The sequence below is a fragment of the Capricornis sumatraensis genome, chromosome 2 (assembly GCF_032405125.1).
Source record: "Capricornis sumatraensis isolate serow.1 chromosome 2, serow.2, whole genome shotgun sequence".
Classification (NCBI taxonomy): domain Eukaryota; kingdom Metazoa; phylum Chordata; class Mammalia; order Artiodactyla; family Bovidae; genus Capricornis; species Capricornis sumatraensis.
The window spans coordinates 80,023,011-80,039,243 of NC_091070.1; the positions used below are offsets into that span (position 1 = coordinate 80,023,011).

General features: G+C 55.1%; 1 protein-coding gene across 1 annotated transcript; it reads right to left on the minus strand.

Moving 5' to 3' along the window:
• Window positions 1–1,382: 1,382 nt before the first annotated feature.
• Window positions 1,383–15,498, minus strand: TGM1 (transglutaminase 1). The gene is made up of 15 exons (XM_068966260.1): window positions 15,474–15,498; window positions 14,436–14,747; window positions 14,100–14,288; window positions 12,876–13,124; window positions 12,379–12,497; window positions 12,164–12,271; window positions 11,558–11,732; window positions 11,038–11,176; window positions 10,800–10,903; window positions 8,072–8,160; window positions 7,405–7,558; window positions 7,016–7,297; window positions 6,725–6,885; window positions 6,262–6,398; window positions 1,383–1,608 (listed from the first exon to the last, which is right to left on the minus strand). Exons 1-15 carry the CDS (start codon window positions 15,496–15,498, stop codon window positions 1,383–1,385), a joined length of 2,469 nt encoding a protein of 822 aa, XP_068822361.1.
• Between the last annotated feature and the right edge of the window lie 735 nt (window positions 15,499–16,233).

The window sequence follows — 16,233 nt, forward strand, 5'->3', positions numbered from 1 at the left end:
CTAGGAAGCAAGTGCAACAGTCCAGCTGAGGGAGGAAAGCAGCTTGAGCGGGATGGTGCCTGTGGAGGCGACGAGGAGTGGCCAGAAGCTGAACACCTATGGGAGATAGAACCAGCAAGATTTGCTGACAGATCCAGTGTGGGTTATGAGAGAAGGAGAGGAGTCAAGGGTGACTCCAAAAGTTTGGTGCCAAGAAACTGGAAAGATGGACGTGCCATTTTCTGATGTAGGAGGGGAAGCCGCAGGAAGACATATGCTGGAGGGAGGTCATGAGTCTGACTTCGGACCTGTTATACTTGGGGTGTCTATGAGACAGCCACATTGGACAGTCACATTGTAAAGATATTGAGACGGCAGTAAATACACAAGTTTGGGGTTCAAGGAACACATACAACTTGGGGAGTCTTTAAAACCTCAAGGCTGGCAGAGCTCACCTTGGCAGAGTGTAGCTGGATGACAGACAGCCCAGGGCAGAGGCCTGAGTCACCCCAACTGCCGAGTCTGAGCAGAGGCAGAGGCACCAGCTGGAGAGAGCGAGAACGGCAGCCGGAGATCCGAGGGACCAGGAGGGCCTAGTCTACCATCTAGTCTCCAACCGTGGTGTTTTCAAAGAATATTTAACTCTGTAGGAATTTATGGGCAGGGTGCCGGGGGGTGGTGGCAAGCAGCATGTGAAACAATGTTAAGTTACTTTCTGTACATGGTGGGAGTTGAGGATTATTGTTATTTTCTCCTTTACCATTTTCTGTATTTTCTTAATGCTTAACACTGAACACATATTACTTTCGTAAAAATTCTTTGACAAGGATATTTGAAGATCAATACTGGAAAGTGAGTTTTGCTGTTCCCAGAGAAGTCCAGCCTATTTCTTACCTCAAACGTGTGCCCATAGAAAGGAATTTAGCTCCTTCTCTCCATCAGGGGGTGCTGTGGAAGGGGCAGTCCCCCTCAGCCCAGGTAGCTTCAGAAGGGCTTCGGTCAGTAGAAGCACCCTGGGGTGGGGGGAGACTAGCCGGGGAAGCACTGGAGGCTATCCTGATGCCAAGCGGCCCGCATTAAGAGCTGCTGAGGGCTGCCGCTGGTGATCTGCCAACCACGCTTCTCAGAACTAAGGGTGTCAGAAATGCCAAGTTGCATCCCCAGGATAGGCCATGGGCCCACACTCCTTAGCTCGGCATAGACTGACACATGGACAGAACAGCAGCTTTATTAAAAAACAGTTTATTAGCATCTACGTCTAGCATCTGTGCAAATGAGATCAGCTCCTCCCAGGGGCCCAGGTCTCTCACCTGAGCCCCTGGGGAGCCTCTCTGCCTTAGGCCCCTGTCTTGAGGCAGTGTCCTTGCTCATCTGACATCAGTCCCATTGCTTCTGGCTCAGGGCTAAGCCCCACCTCGAGAGGCCATGGGGATGGTCTCCCCTGAGCGACCGCTGCCTCTAATGTCTGAGAAGGCCCCGCCTCCGCCGGCTGGGGCTACGTCCACCTGGATGACCCCGTGCACCTGGGAGAGCTGTGGGCTATCCAAGCTGGCAATGAGCTGGCGGGGACCTGGTCTCACAGGCACGAACGTCTGGCGCAGGGTCACTGTCTCGTTGCCCCCAATGTCCCTGTGGGCAGAGATAGGGTCATGGGCCTGGGGTGACAGGGTGTGGAGTGGGGAGTAAGGGCTGATGGGGCAGCTGGAAGGAAGGAGCAGAAGGTGGAGCCCTTCCGGCATTTCTGGGCTCAGCTGGAATCTCTACACCCACGACCTAACCTACTGACGGAAGACAAAGCCTGAATCCCAAGTCCGCCTCCACAAAGCGTAATCAGCGGCTACCCAGCCAGCTGCCGAGCTGGAAATCTCCTCGGGATTCAGCACTCCTCCCTCCCTGCTCTCACAAACATCTGGGCAAAGAGCGAGCACAGCCCCCTCCTCTCCATCACCAATGCTCCTGCCCCAACCAGGTCAGCCCCATGCCCTGATGGGTTTCCAAGATCAAGGAAACCTCAAAAGGAGACTTTGGGGCTTGACACAGTGTTGCCAAATACTTCCAGGCTTGCCAAGGAAGAAGGTGGAAGAAAAGGAGTTCTCTGCTACCATCACCTCTTAGGATGTTATCTCAAAAAAAAAAAAAAAAACCAAAACAAACAAAACAAAACTGGAGTCCCCGAAAAGACAAGCAAACAAAACTGGAGTCCCTCCCAAGAACAGACAGGTGGCATCTTTAAATTAAACTGACACACACCAAGTATGTATGTGAGAGAAATACACATGCTGGTGTACACAGACACACACCTCAATGTCTTTATTTTCTTCCTTCCCATGCACCTCTAGTCCCAGATCACCCCTCCAGGAATTTACAATTTCACTTGCCTTCTATCTGCCCTCCTTGCCTCTCATCTCATTTTCCATTCATTTTTCCAATCACTCAGAGGTGAACTGAGCCTTTCAAGGGCTTGGCTTCCTTGTTGCTTAGGAGTTAGACGAAACTGTAGCTCTGTAACCTGACACACAGGGTCACTCTGACTCACCCCGCCTGCCTGCGATCATTCCCCCCCCCACCCCCCACCACGTTCCTCCTGCCCACCAGCCCCAGTGAGCTCCACCCCTCTCCTGAATTCACCTTGTTTTCATGCCTTGCCCCTGGGCTGCCTCCAGACCCAGTTCACCCTTCCTCTTAAGTGAGGGCTCCCTAGAGCACCTCCTACCCTCAGGAAAATGAATCTCTGAGCTTCTCCAGCAATCTCCAAGTCCACAGACACATTGACTGTGATTGAATGTATATTGCAGTTGTTCACACCTGTGAGCATCTGTCCTTTCCTGCCTCTGCCTGAAACCCTTACCTCTGGCCCCTGCTAAACTTGAGCCTGCCTTGGGGACCATTTCTGGAGCCAGACTTGTGCAAACACCACAGTTCTCCAAAGGAATGAGCCAACACCCCAACATCAAGGATTTCCTTGGGGCAAAAACATTTAGCTTGGAGCCTGCTGCCAAGGGATGTCCCTGGACCACTCTGTACTCCTTCTACCCCATTAACTGTGTAGTTTAGAACACGTACCAGTCATCCTCACATTCTGATGTAAAATGGAAGTGAATATAAAATGAGGGAGTGGGATCAGATGGTCTTGAAGGTGCCTCCAAGCTCTATGAAGGCGAGAAGTAGGAAAGTCTGGAAGATAGATGTCTACCTGATAGGTTGTAGACTTAATTTGTAGATTTTCTATCATAATATGCAACTTGAAATTCAGTCTACAACTTAACAGGTAGGCTATACTCTGCGTGTGTGCTCAGTTGCCTCAGTCATCTCCGACTCTGAGACCCTGTGCCCTGAAGCCCGCCAGGTTCCTCTGTCCATGGGATTCTCCAGGCAAGAATACTGGAGTGGGTTGCTATGCCCTCCTCCAGGAGATCTTCCCAACCCAAGGACAGAAATTGCATCTCCTACAGCTCCTGCACTGCAGGTGGTTTCTTTACCACTGAGTTACAGTGGAAGCCCCAAGCTGTACTCTGCCTGGTAACAAATCTGTGTTTTTAATTTGTGCCCACTTTTCCATTGATATGAGGTTAAAGGTTGTTTGGGTTCAGACCAGCCTTCAAAAGTCTATTTACCCATACTATAATTGAACTGTGGGACTTCTCCAGTGGCTCAGGGGTATTGAATTTTCCTGCAATGCAGAAGACTCAGGAGACAAGGGTTTGATCTCCAGGTCGGGAAGATCCCCTGGAGGAGGGCATGGCAACCCACTCCAGTATTCTTGCCTGGAGAATCCCCATGGAGAGAGGAGCCTGGTGGGGTTCAGTCCATAGGGTCACAGAACTGAAGCAACTGAGCACACATATGTGTAATTGAACTGTACGATTTCAGAGCCTAGCCTTTATTTATAAGATTATTTCCAAGATAAATTGCTCTCTAGGTTCCAACTAGGGATGTCAAGATCTCTCCCTACCCTGATCTTAGTGTCAGGCAAGACCTTGGCTGCACCCTAGCTTGAGAGTTTAAGGCAAACACATCAGCTACTAACGCTGGAATGTGCCCACAACATACTGAGTGCCAGTAATAAAACTCTCTGACAGGACATCAGAACTTAGACATCCAAATTAGCATTGTCTTTGATGCTAATTCGAGTATTAGCATAAAATTAGCATTTATGCTCTTGTTCAACCACACTGAACATTTAAAAAAGCTCCTCTCAGATTTTCCTTCACAGCCATTTAAAACCACACACGCATTACATGTACCCACTTGGGCGTGCACTCACACCTGGCCAAGTCACTGTCCCTCCTTTACAGCCAAGGTTCATTTCTGATTGAAAAGGGCATTATGACCCACCTGGCTCACTTATTTACCTTATTAATCAGTCTTAGTTCTAAATGACTTGAAGCTGTTTCCCCAAAGTCAAATCCACTTCCTTAGAAGACCACCTAAGGACATTCTAGAGAATGTGATTCAGGCTCTGGGGGAAATTCCCAGAAGGGTTTGGAGCAGACTTCTAGCTTCCCTTGGTGCCTGCTTTAGTGGTGACAACAGCCATCTGGAGGAGTAAGTGCTGGAATGTTTATTAAGTGCCCAGTCAGCAGGTGGGGTGGCACACCTTATGCCATAATGAGGCTCCATACCACAGCCTTTGATGTCCAAATGAGAGTGAAGTAATGCCAATTTTGGAATTGCTTGGGTTGGCCAAGAAGTTTGTTCAGGGATTTTCTCTAAGATGTTAGGGGAAAACCCAAACAAACTTTTTGGCCAGCCAATAATACACCCAAATCAGCAGCTCGGGGCTCTCATCTGTGCTGGAGGCCCCGCCTGGGCTCACAGTAGCTGGAGGAGCCACAGAATGTCAACCGAGGGCCTGCCTTGAGAAACCACCATCCAACCCTCTCATTTACTGGTAGGGAGACTGGGCCCACACAAGCCCCACAGTTGAAGAGAGGGGCTGAGTCTCCAGTACAGAGTGTGGGTGGCCCTTGCCTTACTCCCTGGAAGGGGAGAGAATCAAAGATCTGGCAGGGAAGCTGAGGGGAGCCCAGCTCTGGGTACCCCTCAGGACAAGGGAACTTCTGCCTGTCAGCGGCAGGCGAGACCCCAGCAAGCAGGCTGCCTGGGAGTTCCACGCTCTGCTCTCTAAGCTGCCAGAAACTCTTTTAGGGTGACAGGAGGAGAGCGCTCCTTTGTGAGGTGTCCCATAACCCAGGAGCCCAGGATGGGGAAAGCTAGAACAGCAGCCTTTTCAGCTCTGGTCTGTTGGCGAAAGTGGCGGCCACCCCCAGGCAGAGCCTGGTGTGTGGGGAGAGGGATGGGTAGGGTGGTCAGGGACCCTCTGTTTCCTCACCCAGCCCCTCCGTGAGTGTGGTCACTTTCCCTCGGGTGCTCGTTATTGGATGAGGAAAATGCCTGCCCGTGTCACCAGAAAGCTGATCTTAAAGGTCAGCCTCTGGCCTTCTCTGCTGTCCCTGTTCCTGCATGTGTGAGTCCATGTCAGAGGTGGCAGCACGGCCCGGGAACATGACCTTGGGCACTTGCTGAGCACACAGCCTCCCCTGGCTTGGGATCAGGCCCCAGCAGGTGGGATGAGGGCCTGAGGCACAGGGCTCTTTCCTTAGGAACTGTTCACTCTGCTCACCACACCAGCCCAGCAACCAGCTTGAGAGCCTGCGTGAGGTGTGCACCGTGGCAGAGGAGTGGAGCCTGCCCCTTAGGAGCCGAGACGCTCTGGGAGATGTGGCCACCAGCCGCCCCATCTGTAAAGGGTGGGCAGCTACCAGCAGAGCACTGATGCTGTGCCCAGCACCACGCTGAGGGCTTTACATGTATTGTCTCCTGTGATTCTCAGAGCCAGGTTATTACTGTTATCCCCACTTTACAGGTGAGAAAACTGAGGCATAGAGAAGATCATGCATATAGCACACAGCCCATGAGTGAAGAAGCCAGGACCTGAAGCTCATCATATGTACTTTCAAGGGTACTGGGCGTCTCCAAAGGAGTTTACATTCCTGAAAGTGCCTGCTCAACTCTTGAGTGCTGGGCAACAGTAGTGACAAATTGCTAGTGATTCCTATATGAGGCTTTAGCTCCCTAACAAGCCAGCAAGGCAGGGCAGGGGCACCGAGGAGCACTGCCTGAAGCAGGCCTTCTTGAACTCAGTCAGGAGGTGTTGCTGGCTGGCCTCAGATGACAGACCTTACTGTCCTGACCTGAGCAGGAGGGGGACAAAGGTGGGACCCATGCAGCCAGGAGGCTGGCAAGGGCAGTGGCCGGGGCAGAAGGAGGGGCTGCACTCACCCAACATTGAGGATCTTGGGCCTCTGCAACCCGGAGCCCTCGAGCCGGAAGACGACATTGGTGAGGGTGACAGGCAGCGGGTTCTTGAAGACAATCTGTACTTCGCACTCCTGGCCAACCACAGCTGCTCCCAGTAACTGAGAGAGAAAGAGACCCCCATTATCAGAGCCTCGGGCCAAATTTATGGGACTGGACACTCCCACCAGAGAGGGAGGGAAAGCTCCTTAGAATGAAGACCGCCCTGAGCCCCCATTCTCGCCTCACCCGAAGCCAGAGAGGAAACTCCAACCTACTCCCCAGCTGAAGCCACTCCAGAGTAAGGGAAAAGAGATTTGATTTTCCAGAAAGGGGAACCGAAGCCCAAGAGCCCAGGCTGGTCCCTGACCTCCTCCCACCACTGCTTCTGGCCTCGTGCCCTGCGCCTCGCCCTCCAATCTGCCCCCAGCCCAGCCCGCTGCTCTACCGTGAGACTGAGGTCTGGGGTACGCAGACGGAAGGTGTGCTGCTTGGCCAGCACCTGCCCGTTCTCCTTCACGTGGCCTGAGACGTTGAGCAGCATGGCTCCCTGGTCTACGAGCTGGGCCCGGTATTCCTTGTAGGCCACGGGCATGGTCACGCGCTCCGCTGCAGGGAAGAGGCCTGGCGTCACTGAGGCCTGCTTCCCTAGACCCGGCCTCCCCGGGTCTCCATGTCCCCAGCCCTGGGCTACCCAGACATGGAGAGGAGTGCTACAGGCTGGGGAAGGGGCACTTACAGGCCCCCGGCGCCAGCACCACCTCCTTCTTGCTCTCCTTGAAGACGGATCCCGTGACGCCGGTGTAGAAGGTGACAGAGAGGTAGAGGTGCAGCTTCACGGTGCGGGGGCTGCTGCCACGGTTGGTCAGCACCACGCAGACCGTCAGGTCCTGCCCCATCACTGCGTCCTGCGCCTCCACCTGCACGGCCACATCCTCCGTCGAGTCCCGCGTGGCGTACACGTTGGGTTTGCTGCCGTGGGCGGCCGCGGTCTCCACTGCCTTCCGCTCTGCTTCTGAGCCTGGGGGTTGAGGGTCAAGGGTGAGCTTACAACTGCTGCTGGGTGGGCGGGCACTTGGAAGGCACCCTTGGTTGTGGCCAGAGCTGGCTGGGATGGGGAGCTGGTACCTTCTGGGTGCTTATAGGTGTGCGTGATGTCTTCCCGCATGTTGGAGCCGATGGCCTTTGTAATGATGAGTGAGCCGATGGCCTTCTCCTCCACATACACGATCTTGAAGCTGCCGTCATCCTGTCGCTGCCAGTAAACTTTGTCGCTGTTCACCTGTCAGGAGGGCAGTTGTGAGGGGTGTGAACCAGGAATGAATGAGCCAGAGGGTCTGAGGGTGGGCCTGACCCCCCAGCTGCCTTCCCTGGATCCTAAGAACTGCAGGGAAGGCTGGATCCAAAGGTTGGGAGCTTCCTGGCAGAGTGAAACTGGGAGACTTTTCAAGCTGAGCCAGACAAGGCCAGACAGCAGGAAAGAAGTTGATCTGGGAGGCTCCGCACGGTGCATTGGGCATTAATAACAGTAATCCCTTGCACTCACTTGCTGACTCCATGACTTATAAAGCAGTTTCATACCCATTACTTCTTTTGATCCCGAGCACAGAAAGCACGGCAGCCATTATTATGGCTTTTTACAGTTAGGGAAACTAAGATTTGTAGAATGAGTGACCCGCCCAAGGTCACCGAGGTAGTTGGTCAGCAGTGGGGCACGCCTGGAGAACCTAGGACCAACGCCAGTGCCCTGGTCTCCCCAGGCTGCCCACGAGGGCACCGGGCGCACAGCCCTCACCTCTGCGAAAATGAAGGGTGTGTCGTACTTCATGTAGACCAAGCCATTCTTGATGGACTGCACAGAGCAGGGCCCACAGCAGAAGATGCCTACGGGAGTGAGGGCACCACAGGGGTGAGAGACCCAGGGAGGCTGAGTGGGACCCCTAGATCCTGGGCCCACCCTTCCAAGCCCACCCAGTCCCCACTGCCCAGGTTCAGCCCCCACCAGTCTGGATTCTCTGGTGGCTCAGACGGTAAAAAGTCTGCTTGCAATGCAGGAGACTTGGGTTCGATCCCTGGGTCAGGAAGATCCCCTGAAGAAGGAAATGGCAACCCACTCCAGTATTCTTGCCTGGAAAATCCCATGGACAGAGGAACCTGGCAGTCTACAGTCCATGGGGTCACAAAGAGTCGGACACGACTGACCAACTTCACTTCACAGTCCAGCTCAGGGAGGGAAAACAAAGGGGAGAGCAGTTCTATTTCGCTTCAGTCATTGGTGGGGGTGAGGGGGGCAGCAACAAGTGTTGGGGGACAAGCCTGCCTTGGTAACCAAATTGCTGGCATACTTCCTCCACTGGCTGAAGCTGGATGTCAGCTGTCTATGACCCCCCAGAGGTCAAGACCCCACCCCACCCACCCCATCCTACATCAAAACAAACCCAGAGCCCATTATGGCTCTGCTTGCCAGCTGGGAGAGAGATGACATCACAGTCACTATTCCAGAAAGATCCAGAACCACCCTCAGCTCTACAGCCCATGGTATCCTCTCTGTGGGGAGGTGACTGGGGAGCTGGTAGGAAACAGTGTCTGTCTTCAACATGCTCCAGAGGGCTTTCTGGAGGAGACAGGTTGATAGAGAGGAGGTGTGGCTGAGAGGACACAGAACAGGAAGTGAGGGCTGTCCAACAGGAGGGAATCTTAGAAAATACCTCGAACTAGGGTCTCCTTTTACAGATGGGGAAATAGGCTCAGCAAGGCAAAGTGAATGCCAGGACTTAAGACAGCCGGACACAGAGAGATTGGAAGGGGCTAATCCTTACCAAGTAGCTACTAAGCTCCAGCCATGCTGCTAGTCTAATATGGCTTCTCGCTTGATCTTCCCAATCACCCTAGAAGGTATACATCATCCCCATATTACAAACAAGAACACCAGAGCCCAAAGGTGCAAGGAACTGGCCCAAGATGACATATCTAAGAAGTGATCAAGCTAGAATCAAGCCCTGGCTGGCTTCAGAATCCCTGCCTGCCACCTAGCCCACCCACTTCCTAGAGCGGGGACTGGAACTCATGTCTCCTGGTGTCCTGTGACAGGCGGTTTCAATATCACAGGCGTCTCTGGGGTTGTATAACTCAGGGGGCACTATTCACAGAGATGACTGGGAGGGAGGGGTCTGGTCAAGACCAGAAGAGGAAGGTAGGCTAGGAGAGGGCTATCTGACTCAGGGTGAGGAAGGGAGAAGCGGGATGCAGGGAGGGGAGAAGCAGCTGGAGGGGCAGGTGGGGGCCACCTGGGGCCAGATTATTAAGTGGGAAGGGTGTGGGGGACCTGTTTGAGATCTAATTTTGTTTTTGACCACACCTCACGGCATGCAAAACTTCCCCCACCAGGGACTGAACCTGCAGACTTGGCAGTGGAAGTGAGGAGTCTTAACCACTGGACCACCAGGAAAGTCTGGGGAGATCTGATTTTTGCAGAAACATATGTTGCAGAGAAGAGACTAGTAGGTTATGCCATCAGTGATTATTTCTTAGGCTGGACTGGGTTATAGAAGCTGTTACCTCCTTTGAACCCGCCTGAACCCTGATTTTTTCCCCATACCATACATATAACTCAGTGGAGCAATGAGAAGAACTTGGTAAAAGCAAGAATATGTGTCAAAAGAGAGGAAGTTAGGGGCTGGGTTCACTCTGCTGCTGACCTAACACTGTGCCCTAGAGAAAGCCTCTAACCCAGCTGATCTGCAACATCACCAGGGGAACTTTCAAAAACACGCAGATTTCTGGAATCTGTTCCTGGAGTTCAGGTCTAGAAATTTCCTTGAAACAAAACTGAAACCACCTGGGAGAGAATAGGAAGTCTTACATTTTATGTTATGCAATTCTATTTTTTTTCTTCCAAGCATGTTTTACTTTAAATGTGCTTAGTCACTCAGTTGTGTCCAACTCATTACAACCCCATGGACTGTAGCCCACCAGGCTCCTCTGTCTGTGGAATTCTCCAGGCAAGAATACTGGAGTGGGTTGCCATGACCTCCTCCAGGGGATCTTCCTAAGCCAAGGATTGAACCTGCATCTCCTGAATTGGCAGGCGAATTCTTTACCACTGAGTCACCTGGGAAGCTCTTTACTTAAAATAGTGACTTTTTGAACTATATATATATAGTTTAAAAAGGTCTTTCAATTAATTACCTCCAGGACATGTGAATAAAAATGTAAGTGGGAAAAGTCGGTTTGTTGGGCGAGGGAAACCTCTCACTGAACTCTCTCAAATCTTGGGACTTTTGAGCCATCTGAGTGTAATAACCATTATAAATAAATAAAGTTGGGGCAAATAATTATGCAGAAAGGTGAAAATAAATGAAGGGTCACATGGTGATTGCCCTCATGAGTCCATCTGAAGAACTGTGGAACGAAAGGACCTGACTCCAAGGCCCCGTCCAGGACACTGGAGTTTGTTCCCCTAGCTGGGGACACAGGGAGAGGCCCCCAGTGGGGTCTGGGAGCCAGGCAGGGGCCCTGCTCACCACTGCTGGTCTCCTGGGGTGTGGCGTCCACAACCTGCCACCCATCAAAGCCTGAGGGCAGATCTGGCCTCTTCATCCAACAGTCATTCCACACGTGGAAGTTCCTGGATGAACGCAGATGGAGGGTTCAGTGGGCTGCCTGCCTGGGGCCTCCCCAGCATCCCCAGCTCTCGGCATCCAGGCCTTGCATCTCCGGTCACCAGTAGGGACAGGCAGCCCAGCCCAGCCCCAGCCTCACCAGACAGAATCATGGTTCAGGTGCTCCAGGGGCTTCATGTTCTCATCAAAGTAGATGTCCATGGTGAGGGAAGTGTCTGTGTCGTGCGCGGAGTTGAAGTTGGTGACAGTACGGGTGGCCAGGCCCAGACAGCGCAGCACTGTGGGGGGGCAGCCAGGGCAGGGGTAAAGGGCAGGTGAGGCATGAGGTCAGGAATAGCAAGGGGACAAGGGCAACTGGGGTTGCCAAGCTGGGTCAGGGGTCACTAGAGTCAGAAGTTCACCGAGCCAGGGAGTGTTGGGGGTAAGGGGAAGCCAGGCTACCTGCCTGGCCTTGTGCCTGCCTGTCCCTTCTCCCTCCTCTCCTCTAGGCCTTTCTGGGTTGTTAACACTAATTAATGATAATTAAGGCCAGCCTGCCAGCCACCCCCGCCTGTCCCTGCACTGTAGCCGCAACTGGGCTGGGCTCACGAAGGTGGAGCCTAGCTTCCTTCCATCCTCCGTGTAGAGCCCAGGCGGTTCGCGTTCCATCCCTCCACTACCTGTGGTGGTCACACCGGCGAAGACCCAGCACTGGCCGAAGGGGACAGAGTTGCCGGTGCGTAGGTAGCTGAGAAGGATCTCCACGCTGCCCACCCATGCTGATGGGTTGGTACCGCGGGAATAATCTCCAGACCAGTTCCCAATCAGGACCCCATTGTCATCCAAGGAGTTCACCTGTCCAGGACAGGATAGGGTGGGGCAGAGTTGGGGAAGAGGCTCAGGACCTGCTTTGTGGCCCCCAGCCTAGCCCCTGGCCCTGCAACCACCCCTCACCCCTAAACGCTCAAGATTCGGAGGCAGCCTGAGTCCTGCCTGCCCCTCCCACAGCCCTCTGCCCCCCCATCCTGGTCTGACACAGGAATGTGAATCCTGGGTGTGCCAAGTTTGGGGTTTGGCCCTACATTCCACAAGAGCTGGAACTGGAGCCAGGAAGGGGAGGGTTAGGGGGCAGGCTGGGAGGGGAGATGAGCGAGATCCCTTCCCACCGTACCTTTTGCAAGGGCACGGACAGGGCTGGGGTCCTGGAAGAATCAGAAGTGGTAGGAATGGGGGAGGGAGACAGCAGGCAGACACTCAGTAGGGCTCAGAGGCTCAAGAGAGCTCACCATGGCAGAGATGACCCGGGAGACACTGACGGGGTCCCTGCGGCCTCCATAGGGCATGCCCCGCCGGTCCAGGATGTACAGGCAGGCGTCCAGCACCCCGTGGTCAAACTAGGGGGAGCCAGGGCAGAGGTGACCCTTAGGCTAGCACCTGCGCCGCCACCCCGCCTCACCTGCCTCTAGTGCCCCCGAGTGCACGAGGCCCCAGCGAACCCTACCTGGCCATAGTTCCAGGTCCGCTCGCCAATCTGCGCTTCTGTCCCATAGTAAATTCGCCCAGACTCATTAAGCACATACTCCTGCCGCCAGTCCTCATGGTCCACATACACGATGTCCTCTGTGTCCCCAAAACACATATGCTTGGTCCCCTTCAGCCCTCTCCCTGGGTCCCACCTGCCCCTTGGCTGCTTCTGCAGGGCTCATGACTGCAGGGACACCTCTAACCTGGCAGCACTGCTTCCAGGACGGATGGAGTAAACAGGATAGGGGACAATGGGAAAAGGGTGGCTGTCACCAGGGCCCTTCACTAGGAGAGGTGATGCAGCTCTGTGACCTTGGGCTGGTCACTTCTCTACGTCCTGCATCGAGGTCCCCTCACCTGGACACTGGGAAGCTGGCTTCTCCTAGGGCTAGGCACCCAGGCGCGTACCGAGATCTAGCAAAGGAAACCCTACATGCCCTCCCCTCCTGTCCACATTTTGCTCCAGCAGCTCACCGGGGCACCAGGGATTGAAGAGGATATAGATCTCGTTGCGGGGGTCAAAGGGCAGTTGGAACTCTCCAGCTTTGCAGCGTGTACGGACGGTGAACTGAAACTTGCCGATGATGGCGTTGGGGGAGGTGTGGACCCGCAGGTTCAGATTCTGCCCACTGGACTTGGTCACCTGGGCCTTCCAGCCTCCACTGGCCCCCTTGCCCACCGGGATGATCACGTGGGTGCCCTTACCCACCTCGGGATTGTTTCCTGCCATGGGGGAAACACCGATTAGCTGCTGCAGCCCACTTGAAGCAGGGGGATGGAGCCTTGGACTTCTCTCAGCCCCACCCAGGATGTGTGTCCCAAGTTGGACAACTGCCTGAGCCAGACTGAGAATAGCTCTGTCCCCACCCGACGCATGCCCACATGTCAGGGCAGAGCTCCAGTCCAACATCCCAAACCTGTTCCCTCGCACTTAACTCGGAGGTGAGTAGAAGAGACCAGGTCACCGTCACCCTCCACCTGCCTGACTGTGCCAGTATCTGGGCAGGAGGAGCAGAGCCACCCTGTCTGGGTCTAGGTGTCCCCACCCCACATGAAAGCACGGTTTCCTGTCCTGAAAGCCTGCCCGCTCTCTGGGGCTGCAGCTTTCAGAGCCCAAGGCATCCCTGCTGGAGGTGGTAAGGGTACCTGGGAAATTAGAGGCTGGGGTGGGCAAGGCTAGGCCCTAATCAAAGGGTACCAGGAGTCACCCGCCCCCGGTGGCAGCATAATCACCAGCCTAGGCAGTCAATGGCCACCAAGCAATGCAATGAGGGAGGCACATGCCCTGGGCCATGGGGACAGAGAGACAGAGTTGGACAGAGAGTGAAGTCACATCCTGGGGAAGGAGGGCAGACCCAGAAAGAAAGATACACAAAAGCAGCAACACTGGAGAGGATGCGGTAGTAAGGATCCAAAGGAAAAGTATCTTGAGACAAATGCTCCTGGAGGCTTGGAGAGGGTGAGCTTAGGAAATGAAAACAAGGAAGCCAAGACCCTCCCTCCGGGGGACACACTTACATGATTACACCTGCCTTAGCTGGCAGGGGCGAGGAGTGGGGTAAGGGAGGAGCCTAAAGACATCCCTGTGACCCTAATACCAGGGCTGGCAGCCCTGCTAACCAGCTCCCTATCCCTACTCCACCCTACCTGGGGTCTTGACCACCACCATCCCCATCCCCCACTGCAGGCTCCACTGACCGATGCACAGCTCCAGGGTGACGTGATCGGAGGACTCATAGGGACGAGACAGGAAGAGGACCATATGGAAAGGCTGCCCACGGCGGAGAATCAGCTCATCGTACTCGAACTCGTCTGTGTGGTGTTCTCGGCGGTTCTGGTCTGAGCGTGAACTCAGCAGATCCACGCCAGTGACCACCAGCATTCCCTCTGCAAGGCCACAGCTCTGGCTCAGTAGAGCCCCACAGGGTGTCTAGGCCCCCACCACTAGCCTCCCAGGCCCCCAGAGATGTCAGAATGAGCCTCAGGCCCAATTAAGGCATTTTGGCTCTCATAGCATGGCCAGGTGGGCCTCACCCCGGATGGTGCCATCTCCAGCTGCGTTCACAGCGCTGCCCCGGGAGCCAGGCCGGCGGGAGTCGGAGCCCCGGGAGTCGGGTCTTCGACTCCTGGAGCCAGACCCTCGACCTCCCCGGTCTCCACGGCGCTCAGGCCCCCAGTCATCGTCTTCTGCGTTCCTGCAAGAGCAGCAGCCGCAGCAGCGAGCCCAGAAGGATCGGCCCCCGCGGCGAGAACGTCTGTCTGGCTCTGGTTCCGGCTCTGGAGAAGGGGTGGTGGGGGGCTGCCAGGGGTTTCCACCCCAGCGGCCGACATCCGAGCGAGGACCCCCTATGTGGAAGAGGCAAGGAGGCTCTGATCACTCACTCAGACCTCCTTTACCCCTACAGGATGCTCCAGTCAGCTCACTCAGAAACCCTCCATCCAGAGAGCTGATTCCGTCCCAGCCAGATGACAGATGATCTGACCCTGACCCTGAGATTCCCTCAGATCCACCCAGAGACCTTCCCCCAAAGACTCCTCTCACTCACCTAGAGAAACTTCCCCCATTAGAGAGATGAGTCTTTTTCCCCTCTCACCCTCACAGGGACATCCTTCAAAGCAGATGCCCAATCCAGAAACCTGCTCCAGGACTCATCCCAGGAAACGAGTGCATGCTTGTCACAGCTTCGAGAGGCGGCTGCACAGACCATCCTGAGCCTGCTCCCCCTGCCAGCTCCTCAGTCTGGAGATCCAATGCTGAAGCCTCAAGGACCATCGCTTAGAAGGAATCCCCCACCCACTGCTCCCCGAATTAGATGAGTGACATTCACCACTGGGGGTCCTGGCATTTCCCCACGTTGTCGGGTCAAACACCCATGAGCAGTTGCTGGGAGGGGTAGGGGGCGGAGGTGCCTGAAGTCAGGCTTCCCAGGCAGGGGATCTCTGGTCGCCGGGAGCCTCGCTGGGGCGGACAGGCTCTGGCTGGCCCGCACTCCACCTTGTTGGCACCCGACCTCGGCCCCCAGACAGCATCGCTGGGGTTCAGCATCGCAGTGCCCCGTCGGAGCCCCTCACCTGATGAAGGTGTTGGCGACGACATCTCTGAGTCCCGCGGCGGAGGTGGAACAGGTCGGGACCGATGGGACGGGACAGACTCCGCCGCACGAATGGAAAGCGTGGGGCGGGCCGGTAAGTGGTTTTTAAGGGGGGAGGGCGGGGCCGAGCTTCTGGGAAGAAGAGGAAGGTTGCTTCGTCACCCCCACTTGGGGGAGGAGGTCCAGCGTCTGGGGGCCGGGAAATGACTCTGGGCCACACCCTCTTTTCACCTTTCTAGGAACTAAGGACCGACGAGTAGGGAGAGGGCACGGTTGGTGTCTGTGAGGGCTCAAGTTGGAAAGACTCGGGCGATCACCTGTCTGGGGGATGCTGCCTGCCAAACTGGGTGCATCAGAGACACATTCTCAGTGGAGAAGCTCAGAGGGCAATGGGCCAGGGGCCACCTCTATCCAGCAGACTTGCTGTTCCCAAGCCCAGGCTGCCTGCCTGTGTCTCTGAAACTGTCCATGGGCTGACTCTAGGACCTGTCCAGCCCAGGGAGGTCCCTGGATCCCAAGTTGTTAGAGACTGGTGACATCAGCACCTGGCCCTCAGACTGGCTCCACCAGCCAGCCCTTGACCTGCCGGCTCTACCAGATCCTCTGACCCTACCATCCACCTGTCCCTCCTTCTTCCTCTGGCTCCACCAAGCCCCCAGTATGAGTGAGAGCTGCTTCCTGCTCCCTGGGTCCCTCCACCTTTGGGATTAGGAAGGTCAGAGTGGAAGCGATCTCGTTTT